The sequence below is a fragment of the Hyperolius riggenbachi genome, chromosome 5 (genome assembly GCF_040937935.1).
Source record: "Hyperolius riggenbachi isolate aHypRig1 chromosome 5, aHypRig1.pri, whole genome shotgun sequence".
NCBI lineage: Eukaryota > Metazoa > Chordata > Amphibia > Anura > Hyperoliidae > Hyperolius > Hyperolius riggenbachi.
In genome coordinates, this window is record NC_090650.1 from 445,845,952 (window position 1) to 445,865,551 (window position 19,600).

Below are 19,600 nucleotides of genomic sequence, written 5' to 3' on the forward strand. Positions count from 1 at the left end.
TCAAGCCGCGTTTGGGGCGTCTCAGCTTTGACCAGTAGGTCCTCTTTCTTGTCCGCTCTCCCATAATGCCCCTCAGCTGTGACCAGTAGGTCTTCTTTCCTGTCTGCTCTCCCATCATGCCCCTCAGCTGTGACCAGTAGGTCTTCTTTCCTGTCCGCTCTCCCATCATGCCCCTCAGCTGTGACCAGTAGGTCCTCTTTCTTGTCCTCTCTCCCATCATGCCCCTCAGCTGTGACCAGCACCTCCACCTGCAGCTCTCAGGCCGGGCTCAGCTTACCCTCTCTGTCCTGGAGAAGCCATGCAAAACTGTCACCTGGTTTGTTGCTGGCCTAACAAGACTCCTCTAGTCAGGTGTAGCTCCATCACTTATTCATCGCATGTCATTACTCCATTGCTTGACCATCCTATCTCCAGCCAGTGGTTGTAGAGGGGGGAAGTCTAGATCTCCAGGGGGGTCCTCAGGCCATCTGAAAGACACAATCTCACCAGAGGGTTCTTGACAAGACCACTGAGATTATTCCAACAGTGTGTTCCTAGCGTGCCCCCAGGTGGACTATTAATCTCTTAAGCCCCCAAAGGAGACCTACAGTTATTTCTCCAAATGAATCCTTGCTGGTATGGAAATATAATCATTCATGATTCACGTCTACAGAAAGGTTTCATCAATGTAATATGTCACGGACATACTGCATGGAGGACATTTTAATACCTGCAGATCGATCTAGATCTGTTCTTCCCTCTCGTGTATTCTGGATTTGTTTGTGATGGAAACATAATACCTCCAGTATGTTTTGGATCTGAAACAGGACATACAGTATGATTTCTCTATTGTGACAGTCGGAGACATCATTTGTCTAGTATTATTGGTCTCTGTCCTGGGATTAAGCTCTAACCCCACCGGTGTGTCTGCAGTACATATCTCTGGCATGTTCTGGAGGTGCTCTTCGTGATCATGGCAATTTTACCACAATTTCGGTTTCAATATTTTTTTATTCAAAGATTTTCAAAAAGAAACAGTCAAACATTTACATTTTGACAACATCAGATACAAGCTACATAATAAGTAGGATACATATTTTGAGGTATGGTAATAATCACTAATAACATCAATCAGAAAAGTTATAATGAATTAGTGTTACAGAAATAGTATAATCATGCAATGGGTCTGATTGGTAAGTAGGTAAGTTTCCAAAATTTTGCTTTATGATCTATAAACTAACGTCTCTGAACAATAATAATGCTCGGCTTTGGAAAAATAATAAAGGTATGGGGTACATTTCTATGGTATCAACATGTGGTTGGTTTAGTCGGTTAAACAAGACTATACATTGTCCTGACATCTGGGAAATGGGGGATTAAAACTGCCCTATAGAGATCCCAGATGATGGGAAAAGCTGTCACATCAACCACACTTGCTACTAAAAACCAGTATCACATAGATCAAGAAAGGTAGTATCTGGAGAAATGTAGTATAATTATATCCAAAGTGTGTTATAGTCTAACATGTAGCAACAAAAATATAACTATGTAAGACTATTTATTTAAGAAGGTAGTTCGAATAATTAGTCAAACCTAGAATAAACAAACAATAAACTGTCCTAAAATTATCCTATCTTCGATGTAATATCACATATCTGTTGTTTCTTTTGCCTTGATCTAAAATCATGATGTGGAGTTAAGCCTGACTCATAAAGGTCACCAGAGTATTTTTTGTAAAGTTGAGCTAGAGTGGACTAAACTGAACGTAATTGAGGGGAGGTGTCGCAAAAATCAATGTTAATCCAAATATAAATCCAAATATAAATAGATGTAATAAAAAGCATCAGAACTCTAACTTTACCACAATTTCAATGAAAGTCAATGGTAGCGTTTTTTAAAAAACGCTCAGAAAGCTCTGATGGTCAGAAACACGCTCAAAAAGCACTCACAGTGTGTCTACAGCCTATGGACATATGCTCATTGCGGTCTGGGTGAAGGATTCAAGTCTGTAGGACTTTCCTCTGCCCCAGAGGTGTGCACAGGATCAGAAAATCTTCGCCTTTTGTATCGCCGCACCCCACCCCAGGAATGGATCCAAAATGAATGAATAATGATGGAGGAGGATGGCTGGAGATTCTGTTCCCATACACACCTCAAATGTGTACCAAGTCAGAGTTAAAATCCCACCAGAATCCTCTAGATCTGCTTTTGTTCTGGATCTGCCCTCACCGCTGTCAGAAATGACCGTGGATCCCCTCAGTACCAGCAGAGGGTAGTGCAGAGTGATGAGGCAATTGTGATTGGCTAATTACTGGACGATTGTACCGTCTCCATGTAGTATGAAGGCCAACAGATTGTGACTACTATGAGCAGATTGTGTAGGTGAGCTCATACTGCATGGAGAATGATTGGGCAGTCAAAGTTGGATGTGTGTACCAGGCATGGGTGTTATCAGCTTTCTGAGGTTCCTGATGGTGATGTGAATTTTCTGTAAGGTAATACCAGACCTCAGCCTCACAGCTCCTGCTGCCTGCAGTGTCTTCTGCAATGTCATAGGAAATTTGTCTAGCTGGTTTTATTTTACGCTACAACCTCTGAAATTTGAAGAGGCGAATCTGAAACTTTGCACAGGGCTAAACAGATGTGGAAATTGAGTTCTGCAGCAAATATTCATGAGGTTCCCCCCCCTCACTCCCCCTCCCCGACGGTGTAACCCATTGTCTGTGGGCCCCATCCATCCTAATAAGAATGGCCATTGTAACCCACCATACCCTGTAACAGCGAGGCCATTAGAACTATCTGCAGCCGTAACAAGCATGCTCTGCAGAGGTGGTCCCTGTGTCAGGGGGAGGGAGGAAGTCAATTCCCATTGTGCTCTGCAGGGGTGGTACCTATATTGGGGAAAGAGGAAGCTATTCTCCATCGTGCTCTGCAGGTTAGGTCCCTTTATCAGGGGGAAGGAGGAAGTTATTCTCTGTCATGTTCTGCAGGGGTGGTCCCTGTATCGGGGGAGGGAGGAAGTTATTCCTTGTCGTGTTCTGCAGGGGTTGTCCCTGTATCGGGGGAGGAAGAAGGTTATTCCCTGGGGACAGTGTCATGTTCTGCTGGGGTGGTCCCTGTATCAGGGGGGGAAGTTGTCCTTGTATCAGGAGGAAGTGGTCCCTGTATCAGGGGGAGGTGGTCCCTGTATCGGGGGAGGGAGGAAGTTAGTCCTTGTCGTGTTCTGCAGGGGTGGTCCTTGTATCAGGGGGAGGGAGGAAGTTAGTCCTTGTCGTGCTCTGCAGGGGTGGTCCCTGTATTAGGGGGAGGAAGGAGGTTATTCCCCGTCATGCTCTGCAGGGGTGGTCCCTGTATCAGGGGGAGGGAGGAAGTTGTCCCTGTATCAGGAGGAGGTGGTCCCTGTATCAGGGGGAAGGGTGGTCCCTGTATCAGGGGGAGGGAGGAAGTTAGTCGTCGTCGTGCTCTGCAGGGGTGGTCCCTGTATCAGGGGGAGGAAGAAGGTTATTCCCCGTCATGCTCTGCAGTGGTGGTCCCTGTATTAGGGGGAGGAATAAGGTTATTTCCCTTCATGCTCTGCAGGGGTGGTCCCTGTATCAGGGGGAGGAAGAAGGTTATTTCCCGTCATGCTCTGCAGGGGTGGTCCCTGTATTAGGGGGAGGGAGGAAGTTATTCCCCATCATGCTCTGCAGGGTAGGTCCCTGTATTAGGGGGAGGGAGGAAGTTATTCCCCATCGTGCTCTGCAGAAGTGGTCCCTGTATCAGGAGGAGGAAAAAGGTTATTCCCCTTTATGCTCTGCAGGGGTGGTCCCTGTATTAGGAGGAGGAAGAAGGTTATTTCCCGTCATGCTCTGCAGGGGTGGTCCCTGTATTAGGGGGAGGGAGGAAGTTATTCCTCGCAGTGCTCTGTAGGGGTGGTCCCTGTAATTGGGGGGAGGGAGGAAGTTATTCCTCGCAGTGCTCTGCAGGGGTGGTCCCTGTATCAGGGAGGAAGAAGGTTATTCCCCCATCACTGCACTATTTCTCTCTTGTAGTTACGCCTCTGCTGACAGATTCATTCATTAGTCCACCTGCTGGGTAGTTTATTTGACTGATTAGCTCTGTGCACATTTCATCCACTGCTTATTCTGGATCCTGTACATAACGCTCAGCTGGGTTCAGTAAAACCCTCCAGCTTATCGTAGTGGATCGGCAGACATGCGAATGTATCCTATGCAATGCAATAGAATCTGTTCACACCAGCCGGTTCGTGGCGTTCTGACAAGAGGAATGCAGGGATGTACAGTTTGCGATATTTGCAGACGCAGATCGCCAACAAAGTGGATGCAGAAGGAATCAATGGAAACCTATGAGAAGGAACAGGGTCTGTTCACACTAGGCTGGTCGCCACATGTTACCACACCACTCACACCACTGCCACTCGCACCTCCGCTGCCTGCACCACTGCCATTAACGTCACCATCACTCGCACCACTGCCACTCGCACCTCCGCTGCCTGGACCACTGCCACTCACGTCACCATCACTCGCACCACTGCCACTCGCACCTCCGCTGCCTGCACCACTGCCACTCACGTCACCATCACTCGCACCACTGCCACTCGCACCTCCGCTGCCTGGACCACTGCCACTCACGTCACCATCACTCGCACCACTGCCACTCGCACCTCCGCTGCCTGCACCACTGCCACTCACGTCACCATCACTCGCACCACTGCCACTCGCACCTCCGCTGCCTGCACCACTGCCACTCACGTCACCATCACTCGCACCACTGCCACTCGCACCTCCGCTGCCTGGACCACTGCCACTCACGTCACCATCACTCGCACCACTGCCACTCGCACCTCCGCTGCCTGGACCACTGCCACTCACGTCACCATCACTCGCACCACTGCCACTCGCACCTCCGCTGCCTGGACCACTGTCACTCATGCCACCATCACTCGCACCACTGCCACTCGCACCTCCGCTGCCTGCACCACTGCCACTCACGTCACCATCACTCGCACCACTGCCACTCGCACCTCCGCTGCCTGCACCACTGCCACTCACGTCACCATCACTCGCACCACTGCCACTCGCACCTCCGCTGCCTGCACCACTGCCACTCACGTCACCATCACTCGCACCACTGCCACTCGCACCTCCGCTGCCTGCACCACTGCCACTCACGTCACCATCACTCGCACCACTGCCACTCGCACCTCCGCTGCCTGGACCACTGCCACTCACGTCACCATCACTCGCACCACTGCCACTCGCACCTCCGCTGCCTGGACCACTGTCACTCATGCCACCATCACTCGCACCACTGCCACTCGCACCTCCGCTGCCTGCACCACTGCCACTCACGTCACAATCACTCGCACCACTGCCACTCGCACCTCCGCTGCCTGGACCACTGCCACTCACGTCACCATCACTCGCACCACTGCCACTCGCACCTCCGCTGCCTGGACCACTGCCACTCACGTCACCATCACTCGCACCACTGCCACTCGCACCTCCGCTGCCTGGACCACTGTCACTCATGCCACCATCACTCGCACCACTGCCACTCGCACCTCCACTGCCTGCACCACTGCCACTCACGTCACCATCACTCGCACCACTGCCACTCGCACCTCCGCTGCCTGGACCACTGCCACTCACGTCACCATCACTCGCACCACTGCCACTCGCACCTCCGCTGCCTGGACCACTGTCACTCATGCCACCATCACTCGCACCACTGCCACTCGCACCTCCGCTGCCTACACCACTGCCACTCACGTCACCATCACTCGCACCACTGCCACTCGCACCTCCGCTGCCTGGACCACTGCCACTCACGTCACCATCACTCGCACCACTGCCACTCGCACCTCCGCTGCCTGCACCACTGCCACTCACGTCACCATCACTCGCACCACTGCCACTCGCACCTCCGCTGCCTGCACCACTGCCACTCACGTCACCATCACTCGCACCACTGCCACTCGCACCTCCGCTGCCTGGACCACTGCCACTCACGTCACCATCACTCGCACCACTGCCACTCGCACCTCCGCTGCCTGGACCACTGTCACTCATGCCACCATCACTCGCACCACTGCCACTCGCACCTCCGCTGCCTGCACCACTGCCACTCACGTCACCATCACTCGCACCACTGCCACTCGCACCTCCGCTGCCTGGACCACTGCCACTCACGTCACCATCACTCGCACCACTGCCACTCGCACCTCCGCTGCCTGCACCACTGCCACTCACGTCACCATCACTCGCACCTCCTCTGCCTGCACCATTGCCACTCACGTCACCATCACTCGCACCACTGCCACTCGCACCTCCGCTGCCTGGACCACTGCCACTCACGTCACCATCACTCGCACCACTGCCACTCGCACCTCCGCTGCCTGGACCACTGTCACTCATGCCACCATCACTCGCACCACTGCCATTTGCACCTCCGCTGCCTGCACCACTGCCACTCACGTCACCATCACTCGCACCACTGCCACTCGCACCTCCGCTGCCTGGACCACTGCCACTCACGTCACCATCACTCGCACCACTGCCACTCGCACCTCCGCTGCCTGGACCACTGTCACTCATGCCACCATCACTCGCACCACTGCCACTCGCACCTCCGCTGCTTACACCACTGCCACTCACGTCACCATCACTCGCACCACTGCCACTCGCACCTCCGCTGCCTGGACCACTGCCACTCACGTCACCATCACTCGCACCACTGCCACTCGCACCTCCGCTGCCTGCACCACTGCCACTCACGTCACCATCAATCGCACCACTGCCACTCGCACCTCCGCTGCCTGCACCACTGCCACTCACGTCACCATCACTCGCACCACTGCCACTCGCACCTCCGCTGCCTGGACCACTGCCACTCACGTCACCATCACTCGCACCACTGCCACTCGCACCTCCGCTGCCTGGACCACTGTCACTCATGCCACCATCACTCGCACCACTGCCACTCGCACCTCCGCTGCCTGCACCACTGCCACTCACGTCACCATCACTCGCACCACTGCCACTCGCACCTCCGCTGCCTGGACCACTGCCACTCACGTCACCATCACTCGCACCACTGCCACTCGCACCTCCGCTGCCTGGACCACTGCCACTCACGCCATCATCACTCGCACCACTGCCACTCGCACCTCCGCTGCCTGCACCACTGCCACTCACGTCACCATCACTCGCACCACTGCCACTCGCACCTCCGCTGCCTGCACCACTGCCACTCACGTCACCATCACTCGCACCACTGCCACTCGCACCTCCGCTGCCTGGACCACTGCCACTCACGTCACCATCACTCGCACCACTGCCACTCGCACCTCCGCTGCCTGCACCACTGCCACTCACGTCACCATCACTCGCACCACTGCCACTCGCACCTCCGCTGCCTGGACCACTGTCACTCATGCCACTATCACTCGCACCACTGCCACTCGCACCTCCGCTGCCTGGACCACTGCCACTCACGTCACCATCACTCGCACCACTGCCACTCGCACCTCCGCTGCCTGGACCACTGTCACTCACGCCATCATCACTCGCACCACTGCCACTCGCACCTCCGCTGCCTGCACCACTGCCACTCACGTCACCATCACTCGCACCACTGCCACTCGCACCTCCGCTGCCTGGACCACTGCCACTCACGTCACCATCACTCGCACCACTGCCACTCGCACCTCCGCTGCCTGGACCACTGCCACTCACGTCACCATCACTCGCACCACTGCCACTCGCACCTCCGCTGCCTGGACCACTGCCACTCACGTCACCATCACTCGCACCACTGCCACTCGCACCTCCGCTGCCTGGACCACTGCCACTCACGCCACCATCACTCGCACCACTGCCACTCGCACCTCCGCTGCCTGCACCACTGCCACTCACGTCACCATCACTCGCACCACTGCCACTCGCACCTCCGCTGCCTGGACCACTGCCACTCACGTCACCATCACTCGCACCACTGCCACTCGCACCTCCGCTGCCTGGACCACTGCCACTCACGCCACCATCACTCGCACCACTGCCACTCGCACCTCCGCTGCCTGGACCACTGCCACTCACGTCACCATCACTCGCACCACTGCCACTCGCACCTCCGCTGCCTGGACCACTGTCACTCACGTCACCATCACTCGCACCACTGCCACTCGCACCTCCGCTGCCTGGACCACTGTCACTCATGCCACCATCACTCGCACCACTGCCATTTGCACCTCCGCTGCCTGCACCACTGCCACTCACGTCACCATCACTCGCACCACTGCCACTCGCACCTCCGCTGCCTGGACCACTGCCACTCACGCCACCATCACTCGCACCACTGCCACTCGCACCTCCGCTGCCTGGACCACTGCCACTCACGTCACCATCACTCGCACCACTGCCACTCGCACCTCCGCTGCCTGGACCACTGCCACTCACGCCACCATCACTCGCACCTCCTCTGCCTGCACCATTGCCACTCACGTCACCATCACTCGCACAACCGCCACTGATGCAACCACCACTCGCACCACCGACACTCACACTCACGAGGTCTGGGTGTCCTGACGAGGCGTGGGATCACGCGAAACAGCTGTTGACACAGACTTTTTTTACCTTTTGTAACCTGCTTTTGCACCGTGCTTAAATAAAAGAATCCTGTTTCTGAGTTCCGGAATCCGTATCTCTTTTGTGATATATGACACTCACATTACCATCACTAGCACCACTGCCACTCATGCAACCGCCACTGACTGAACCACCACTGCACCGACACTCGCACCACCACTGCCTGAATCACCACTGCACTTCCACTCGAATCGCCGCTGCTTGGACCACCTCCACTTGCACCACTGCCACCACCACTCTTGCCACTGCAACTCTCGCCACTCTGATCTGAATACCTCAGTGGACCCGAGCAGCTGTGCCAACAACGGCAGTGGAACCGAATGTGATGGTGGAAGGTGAATCAGATGTATGGGTGGTGACTGAAGCTGACCGGGTGTACAACGGTGCATTTGTGAATGAGGTGGCGGATGGCAGCCTATCCTGAGTACAAGCGCTGTGAGCGCAGCATTGTGCATCCAATGTAATAGGAACCCAACCTGGCGCTCATCCACGTGTCTGACACCCGACTGATACAGGCAGAAGTAGGAACAAACAGGTACGAGATGTCTGTACAGCACTCGACCCCCGAAGTGTCGCCCAGAGCATTGAGCCCCCATCCCTCGGGGTGACAGTCCCGGTCACCAGTCCTGCTGATGTGTACGGAGCTATCACATCTGAGTATTGTACTGAGGATGTTAGGCTATAGGGGTGGCAGAACCTGGGGTGGAACAATTGCCCCTGCAACCCCGAACATTGCGGGCATACAGGTCTTTACTTCCTCATCAGTTTACTAGGGCAGTGTAGCCAGCCAATCACCATGCAGCTTCCGCCCCTGGCTGTCACATGACATGGGACTGATGGGATTATGTACAGGATCCCCCTCCAGCTTTTAGACTCCCCCCCCCCCCCTCCTCTGTGATCAGGGGCGTATCTGGGTAATATAGAGCCTATGGCAAACACTGAAATTGCGCCCCCCTCCTCCCGGGTCCCCTCTAAAAACGCTTCCATCTGAAAATGGCGCCTGCGAATAATGGCGCACAATGTTGCCGCTAATCCGTTTGCCGCTTATCGCTATTTAACATTAAAGCCTTATTGTTATTTAGCATTAAAGCCTTATCGTTATTTACCGTTAACACACAGAACCCTCTCTGTACCTATCCCTAACCCCTAAACCCCCCCCCTGGTGGTGCCTAACCCTAAGACCCCCCCCTGGTGGTGCCTAACCCTAAGACCCCCCCCAGTGGTGCCTAATCCTAACCTTGACAGTGTTACATTAAATCCATTCATCGTTTTGCAGTTAAATAACGTCTGCTGTTTGGCTTATGTAGGGGGCTATTGATAAATAACGTTAGTGTGTGCCACTATTGATAAATAACGTTAGTGTGTGCCACTATTGATAAATAACGTTAGTGTGTGCCACTATTGATAAATAACGTTAGTGTGTGCCACTATTAATAAATAACTTTAGTGTGTGCCACTATTGATAAATAACGTTAGTGTGTGCCACTATTGATAAATAACGTTAGTGTGTGCCACTATTGATAAATAACGTTAGTGTGTGCCACTATTGATAAATAACGTTAGTGTGTGCCGTTTTTCTTCTTTTTTCCCTGTGCGCCATTATTATGCAGTACTAACGATAAATAGCGATAAGCGTATCTTTTTAATGCGTCGCCATTTTTATGCATAGGCGCTGGGCGCCATTATTCACTGACCCCTAAAGACAGCATCCTTTCTTGCATACTTTTGTTATGGTTGCCTGTGTTTTTTGGCTCAGGAAGTTGGCAATATGTCTTCTTATTCATCCTATACAGGTGGACAGTCAGTGAGTTGGTGGCATAGAACAGCCACAGTGGTCTCCAGTGACGGTGGCAGGTGAGACCCCCGGTGATGCCATTTCTCTGCCCGGTGCCGGCGGCGTTCTGGTGAGCCTCTGGAGAGGACGGTGAAGGCTGGCGGAATTCCAGTTATTTTGGATGGAGGCCAGAAGATGTGTCCTCTCCCTCCGCAGGGGAAATGCTATTTGTGGGGGGACGCAGGAATGTCTGTATTTCCTGAACACGCTTTTCATCTGCTCTCTTGGCGGTCCGCTGAGGTTTCCGCTTTGTGTCAGTGTGAGGATTATTGTAACGTGTATTCGATTAGTGCAAACTGTATTCCACATTAACCCTCTGCACTCTGACGGCTGCTTCTGCAGAAAAATCAGGACACAAAAATAAAAACTGAGCTGTGACCGAGGACCGAACTTCACCCCGATCAGCAGCTGATACCCCCTTTCCCATGAGAAATCTTTACCTTTCCTGGAATAGATCATCACCGGGCTCTGTATGGCTGATATTGTAACCCCTCCCACAGTGTGATGACAGTCACAGGGCCATGGCACTGACCATTTCCTGTCTTTGAACCTCGTTGCATTGTGGGAAATAATGGCTGTTTTCTACTGCCAAGCAGGCAGTATCTCCCTCTGACCATAGAACTTTCAGTAAACAAACATTCGGCAGAGATCACCTGACAGGATTAAAGATGTCACCAATGCAGATTGAGGATAGGAAAGATTTTACAATGGGAAAACACTAACTAAATAATCTATAAATGTGTACTGTAAAGAGAAAAGCAATTTTCATTTATGATGTTATTTTCACTACAGCTCCCTGCATGGTTCACTAGCGCTTATTTATACTTACCTGGGTCTTCCTGCAGCCCCCTGAGCACCGGGGCCTCCCTCGCTGTCCTCCTCAGACCCTCCGTTCTGCTGCTATGATTCCTGGTAATGCGGGCAGTCGCGGCCTTCTGCGCATGCGCAGCTTCGCCATGCATGTACCCCTCGTTGCGATCCCGTCCCCTGGAACGCGCTGTGCAGGCGCGGAACACTCCAGGGGGCGGGAGCGCGGTGGTGGCTGGCGGCGACTGACCAGATTACCGGGAGTAATAGCACCAGAATGGAGGGGCCGAGGAGGACGGCGAGGGAGGCAGCGCTGCTCATAGGGCTGGAGGGAAGCCCCGGAGTGAGTATAAATTAGTAGTGATTGTCAAGTAGATGCAAATAACCTCGAGTTGATGCAAATGTATGCAACTTGAAAATGAACCAATCAAATCTTGCTGAGGTAAAATGTGATTGGTTCATGTTCAAGCTGCCTACATTTTCATAAACATTTGCATAAATTTGCATCAACTCGAAGTTATTTGCATCTGCTTGATCATCACTATAAATCAGCGCTAGTGCACCATCGCAGATTCACTTTAAAGTGAACCTAAAGCCACACCAAAAAAATGAGATAAACTCACCTGGGGCTTCCCTCAGCCCCCTGCAGCCGATCGGTGCCCTCGCAGCTCCGCTCCGATGCTTCTGGACCCGCCGGCGAACACTTCCGGTTTGGCCGCAATAGCAGCATAGGGGGCGATATACAGGCTGGAAACGCGGACATTTACTCGCGTTCCCATGCCTGTCGGCCGGTGACGGCCAAACCGGAAGTGTTCGCCGGCGGGTCCTGGACCATCGGAGCGGAGCTGCGAGGGCACCGATCGGCTGCTGGGGGCTGAGGGAAGCCCCAGGTGAGTTCATCTCTTTTTTTTGGTGTGGCTTTAGGTTCACTTTAAGCCCCATGGCTGCCTCTGTGTTATAATGAGATGAAACTCCATATTAACTGAAAAAAATGAATATACAGTAAATCATCCAATTTGAAATGATGTATTTAGCTCACCTTTCCTGTTGTTTTTAGTATTCACTGTCAGATTTAAGAGAAATGTGATATGAAAAAAAGAAAATAATATTTCTGCTGGTTTCCATCGTTACTGTTTCTCTGTGATGCCAAAAGTGACATCACTTCTGCCCTTTTTTTCCAACCCAGCTCAGTGTTATGCTAAGTACACACGATGAGATTCTCTGGCAGATTTACTGCCAGATCAACTATTTCCAACATGTCTGACCTGATTTCCGATCTATTTTCCAATTGATTTTCCATTCACTTCTATGGAAAATTAATTAGAAAATCGATCAAAAATCAGTTTGGACATGTTGAAAATAATCGATCTGGCAGTAAATCTGCCAGAAAATCTCATTGTGTGTACCAGTAATTGATTTACTGCTTATTTTACAGATTACTGTCCCTCCCACAGCAAACATCACCTAGATATCAGGCTTACGTCACTGTGTAAACTCTTCAAAGGGAAGGGGGCCTTCAATTACCTTCTCTGCTCATAGTGTCCTTATCTTATCTGAAATGGGATTTTATGTTTATGTCATTTGCAATTTTTAGATAAGCTTGTTACTGTAGCTTAAAGGAAAAAATAAAGACTTCCACCCTCCTGTAGGCACCGCTCAGTTTGGTACAGTTCTGCCAAGGCACACAGACCAGGTTACGTTAGCAGCTAACTCTATTGGTAATTGGAGGCAATCGTTTTGGCCCACGCACCTTCAGATGTCAGCAGCACTCTGCGAAATGTGCCGTAAGTAAATTATTGGCAACATTTTATAAAAAAGGTTACTATATTACAAAATTACAGATTGCCCAGAAAACTCATAGTGAACTACAACTCCCAGGGGTGCGTAAGGAGCTGAAAAGGACCAAAAAGCCCGCTTAATAAAAATGAGAGTTATCTGCTATGACGCAGTTTTATTTGGGGTCACCTAGTGCTTTCATATACATCCAGACTCCCCGCTCTGCCGGAGGAGACCCGCATCTTCCAGGTGATGGTTTCTGAAGCCCCTCAGACCTACAGGAAGACTCCCATTGTGCATCCCCCTCTACACAGTGAGCTGGGGGTCGCTGGCAGATGGAGGGTTAAGGTCACATGACACCCATCCTGTTTGTCCCTGGCAGATTGAGGGTTAAGGTCACATGACACACATCCTGTTTGCCCCTGGCAGATGGAGGGTTAAGGTCACATGACACACATCCTGTTTGTCCCTGGCAGACAGCTGCTGCATATTCCTCTGTCACATGGGCTGTTTATGGGGGCCGCTGTCAGAACAGAGAGGTCTCAGCTGCTGCAGAACATCTTAGGAAGGGGTGTCAGGCTACAGCGGCACCAGCAGAGATGGACGGATATAGCGGGTGGTCTGCACTGGGGTCTGTGATGTTATTTTCATACAACCAGACAGTCCCATCATCTGCCCAGAGAATGAACTCCATCCCATCATCTGCCCAAACTCCTTCCATCCGACCGTTGTGGAAAACACTAGTGTCATGACCAACATCATGACCTAACCTTACCACATCACCCTCCTTGCAAAGCACACTAGGTGGGGTCACCCTGGACTGTCCTCTAGTACACCCTCAAGACTTTCAAAACTTTATCAGATCCTGCAACTTTCCCCTCCATAATGTCTCCAAGATCTGCCCGTTTCTGACTACGGACACCACCAAACTCCTCATTCACGCCCTCATCATCTCCCGCCATGACTACTGTAACCCCTTCTGTCAGGCTTTCCTCTGACCCGACACCGCCAAACTCCTCATTCATGCCCTCATCATCTCCCGCCATGACTACTGTAATCCCTTCTGTCAGGCTTCCCTCTGACCCCAGACACTGCCAAACTCCTCATTCATGCCCTCATCATCTCCCGCCATGACTACTGCATCCCCTTCTGTCAGGCTTTATTCTGACCACGGACACCACCAAACTCCTCATTCATGCCCTCATCATCTCCCGCCATGACTACTGTAATCCCTTCTGTCAGGCTTTCCTCTGACCCGACACCGCCAAACTCCTCATTCACGCCATCATCATCTTCCGCCATGACTACTGTAATCCCTTCTGTCAGGCTTCCCTCTGACCCCAGACACTGCCAAACTCCTCATTCATGCCCTCATCATCTCCCGCCTGGACTACTGCAACCCCTTCTGTCAGGCTTCCCTCTGACCCCAGACACTGCCAAACTCCTCATTCATGCCCTCATCATCTCCCGCCTGGACTACTGCAACACCCTCCTGTCAGGCCTCCCTCTGACCCCAAACACTACCAAACTCCTCATACATGCCCTCATCATCTCCCGCCTGGACTACTGCAACACCCTCCTGTCAGGCCTCCCTCTGACCCCAGACACTGCCAAACTCCTCATTCATGCCCTCATCATCTCCCACCATGACTACTGCAACACCCTTTTGTCATGTCCACCCCTGAACCGCTGTGCCCCCTACAGTCAATCATGAATGCGGCAGCCAGGCTGGTCAACTCCTCCCATCGCTCTGCCTCCACGTCTCCCCTCTGTGAATCCCTACGCTGACTCCCAATCCGCTTCAGAATCCTTTTCAAGATCCGGTGCCTGACTTACCGATGCATCCACAAGATCTGCCTGACCTACGTTTCTGATCTCGCACACACATACATACCTGGCTAGTAGTCCCATCATCAAAATGGAATAAACAGAAACAATTAAGCAATACTGAGTCCTAGTGGAGAGTCTAAAGGTGGCCACACACCATACAATTTTTAAAATATCTGTTCAATTCAAGAATTGCAATCAATTTTCTGACTGATTGTGACATTTCAAAAATATGATCAATGTACAACGCACCTATTTTTCCCCAAAATGATTGCAAACTCTGAGAAAATTGCTAGGGTTTGTATATTAATAAATTGACAATCTAACACACACCATACAATCTTTCGAAAAATTAAAAAACGTTTCCAGGATTCCGGAGCGATAAAAATCGGAAAAACGGGAAATCCGATCATATTTTTTAGTCGAATGAAAAAAAAAAGCTTTCGATTTCTTGGGAGATCCGATCATATTTATCGAATTGCTGTAAAATCGGATCATTTTATTGTATCGTGTGTGTGGCCACCTTAAGGGCTTCGCTGGGGGCCACGGCCATTTCCGATTCCTCCGTGGCTCCAGTTCTACTGAGTAATTGCAGCCCGAATCACTAGCCGTGCCATGCATAAATCTGCACTTAAGTGCGATCTGGACGGCAAGCCATGCTACAGACAGGCTGTGGTTCCCCTGTGCAGCTGCTATGTGTGGAAATTCTGCAATCCTGTATATAGTGGGTGGGCCCTTACAGTGGGGGTAGGGCTCTGTAGCAAGCCTGCAGCTGGTTTCGCACCGTGGGCGCTTCTTCGGAGGCTGTGTAGTCACGGGGTGAATTGGTTGCCAGGCTTGCTGCCTTGCCCTGCACCCACTGTCAGACTGTGGAACTTTTGCTCAAAAACTGTGATTAAAACATTGCGAGATTGAAAGACAGCTGCGGTGCCTGGAGACTTTTAATGCTTACAATAACTGAAGAGTAGTGTTGATCATAATTGGTAATTTCGCTTTCATGAATTTTCTTACCAAAATTGCAATTTGTGGGTAATCCTGATTTTGCATAATTTTCGCGAGTGACATTCAAGGAACTCCTTTTCACATAACTTGGGTGAGTATGTTTTCGGTGGGCGCGCCACGTGTCTGCTGAGTAGTGAAAAGAGCATGTGGACATTTGTGATACACCATCATTGTGTCAGAGGTGAATATTTGAGAAAATTTATGGGCATGAAAAACACATTTTCAAGAAAGGTCTTTTTTTCTGAAACAACAAATCAGTATAAAATTACGCATCATAATAACAACTATGTGCAAAGTTAATTTCACAATACTTTGAAGTTCCTCATTAGGATTTTGCACATAATTGTAAATTTAGCTGTAAAATTACTACTCTGGTATCTGAAATGGAAGCTCAGCAGTTCGTGTATGAAGAGCTGAACATATGAAGAGTGTCCATTAACTATACAATTTCCCAAACGCCAGATCGGATAGTAGTGATGGTGCTAATCAATTACTAACGATCGATGTATCAGTCGTTCCGGCGATTCATTTGTCAGATCAATGCCAATGGTAATTATAAGATTGGTTCAGTTTTTACCTGTTTGTAGGCCTGAACAATCGTTTCTGTCAATCACAATTATCGGACGGTCTATCGGGAAATTGGCACTAAACAGAACCACCTGCTTATAGTCTCCGCCTCCAGCAGCCCCCGATGTCTCTCGCAGGGGAAGGTGGGCACACAGGCGTCTACTGATTTTGCATCCCGGCCTAACTTCCAATTCTTATAGAATCGGAAAAGATCAGTGCCGCCCACAACATGTCTGCCTGACATGCTGGGAAATCTCGGTTCCACATGTTCGATCCGCTGCCTGGCAGTAATGGCGTGCAATAACGCGATGACACTTAGCTGATTTCCCCCGAGTGTTAATGTCCCTCCCCCCCTCCCCCGGTGCCTGTGCGCAGTGTAAATTCTCCCCTGTACGCTGCTGCGACTCCTGGATTCCCCCACTGTCACCCCCGTTAGGCCTTATTCACATCATATATCGCCAGCGCTATCACAAGCGCTGAGCAATTTATTGAGAGTTTTTCTAAGCGCTTTTCCAAAGCGATTTTTTTTTTCACTTCCTGACATGAGTCAAGAAGTGAACTCTTTCACCCGGAAATGAATAAATACAATGTATTTATTCATGAAAGCGTCGGGGAAATCACTATACAAAGAGTTTTTTCAAGCGCTTTGCGATTTCCCTATACCAACCATTGAGGCAAATCGCCCTAAAATTGTCCAGGCAGCGCTTTGCTGAGCAGATCGGAACCGAACCGCTCAGATGTGAACTCTCTAATAGGGAATCATTGCACAAGCGTTTTCAGGGCGATGTTGCAAATTGCCGGCGCTTAAAAAAAGGTGAAAACGCCCCTAGTGTGAACAAGCCCATAGGGCAGTGATGGCTAACCTTGGCACTCCAGCTGTGGTGGAACTACAAGTCCCATGAGGCATTGCAATACTCTGACAGCTGTAAGCATAACTCGGGGAGGCAGAGGCATGATGGGATTTGTAGTTTTCTCACAGCTGGAGTGCCAAAATTAGCCATCACTGCCATAGGGAATCATTGCATAAGCGCTTTCAGGGCGATCTTGCAAATTGCCGGAGCTTAAAAATAGGCGGAAACGCCCAAGGTGTAAACAAGACCATAGGGAATCATTGCACACGCGCTTTCAGGGTAATTTCTGATATCGTCAGCGCTTAAAAAAATCCGTAAAATGCCGTAGGTGTGAACAAGCCGTTACAGGGATTGCCCGTCACACACACACGTGGCACGTGGTACAGGCATCTGCAGAGGAGTCGTGGAGCCACACCAGGCAGGTGACGGAGGCAGCATCATGCTGCAGTCAATCTGCAGTGTGTGGGCAGGCAGATCTCTCTCATGGTCAATCTCTCAGAGATCTGTCCCTTGGTTGATCTGCCCACGTATCCCCTGATGTATGGGCACCTTAATCAGGCCCTTGTGATTGGCCAGTGCCTGGGGACAGGTGTGACCAGTAAAATGTGACAGTCCTTCAGTTAGCAGAGGAGGAATACACTAGATTATATTGTGTGTCACATTCCAGAGACTAAAAATACACAACTGTCATGGTTTGTCCTCGTCTTTGTCATTGAGACCGCGCGTCGCCTGCGGCTGTGTGTGCAGCGATGCGGAGGACAGTTTATGGTCTCGTGAAAGTTCAGGAAACGTGAGACGTCTTCTGCTGGAGGCTTCACAAAGTGTTCTGTAGAGAAGATGAAAAATTATCTCCTGGGAGGAAATGTGTAATCGGTGGCAGATGCAAATACTCACCTGCGAATACCACATAGCAGCTAAGTCCGGTGGTCTCAGCTTGTGGATGAATGATATTTATTATAGATGAAGGAGAAGAGGGGTGGGGCCTGCACTGGCTCCTCCCAGAAGATAATGCGGTAGTCAGGCTGCTGCATCACGATGACTGCCGGAATCCCTGGCAGCTCCAGGCCTGGACGAGTGGGCGGACAACGTCACCTCTTACATCAGCTTCTGTGAGGCCTCCTGCGTCCCAACCAAATCCTTCAAGGTCTACCCGAATAACAAACCGTGGTTCTTCAACAAGCTACGGCTACTGCGGAAACGTAAGGAGGCGGCTCACAAGGCGGGAAACCAGGAGGAATTCAGGAAGGCGAGGAATGCTCTGAAGCGAGAGCTGAGAGCCGCAAAACAGGAGTTTGCTGAGAAGATGAAGCAGAACCTGCACTTGAACAACTCACGAGCCGTATGGCAAGGGCTTAAGGCTGCCACCAACTACAAGCCTCCCCCGCAACATGCAACACCCAGCTCTGAATTAGCTGAAGAACTAAGCAAATTCTACTGCAGGTTTGAAAGGCAGACCAAGCCTGGGGGGCACCCACCACCTCCTCCCCCCCCCCCCCCAGCCCCCGTGCACAGCGACCCAAGTGAGGACTCACTCTCTCTGGAAGTGAGGGAGGCAGATGTTCGGCACCTCCTATCCACGCTAAATGCCAGGAAAGCCTCGGGACCCGACGGCGTGTCCCCAGCCTGCCTCAAAACCTGTTCGGAGCAACTTGCCCCATCCTCTCTGCCATCTTCAGCAGGTCACTGACAGAGGGCAGAGTCCCTGCGTGCTTCAAGAGGTCCACCATCATTCCTGTCCCTAAGAAACAGGGCATCTCCGACCTCAATAACTACAGGCCTGTGGCCCTGACGTCTGTTATCATGAAGTCCCTAGAGAGAGTGATCTTATCCACCCTCAAGCTATCCACCCTGCCCCTACTAGACCCACTCCAGTTCGCCTACAGGGCAAATAGGTCCACTGATGATGCTCTTAACATCTGTCTGTAATACATCTACAACCATCTAGACAGGAGGGATGCTTATGCCAGAGTACTGCTATTAGACTTTAGCTCAGCATTTAACCACTTGCCGACCAGGGGAATTTTCACTGATCGGTGCTGCGTGGGCTCTACAGCCCGCAGCACCGATCAGCAGTGCAGCAGGGCGATCAGACTACCGCCCTTTTTTCCCCACTAGGGGGATGTCCTGCTGGGGGGGTCTGATCGCCGCCGGCCATTAGTGGGTAGCGGGGGGGCTCCTCAAAGCCCCCCTCCGCAGCGTTTTGTGCGCTCCCTCCTTCCCCTTACCTCCCTCTACCTTCCTGGGCTGCGCAGGACGGATATCTGTCCTGCGCATTGTGGGATAGGCTTCAGCCTATCATATGCCGGCGATCC

General features: G+C 51.5%; 1 protein-coding gene across 1 annotated transcript; it reads left to right on the top strand.

The window, feature by feature from the left end:
* Positions 1-218: 218 nt before the first annotated feature.
* On the top strand, positions 219-8,564 carry LOC137519495 (mucin-22-like). Its single transcript, XM_068238451.1, has 2 exons — positions 219-316; positions 4,355-8,564. The coding sequence occupies exons 1-2, from the start codon at positions 219-221 to the stop codon at positions 8,562-8,564; spliced, it is 4,308 nt and encodes a 1,435-aa protein (XP_068094552.1).
* Positions 8,565-19,600: the final 11,036 nt, after the last annotated feature.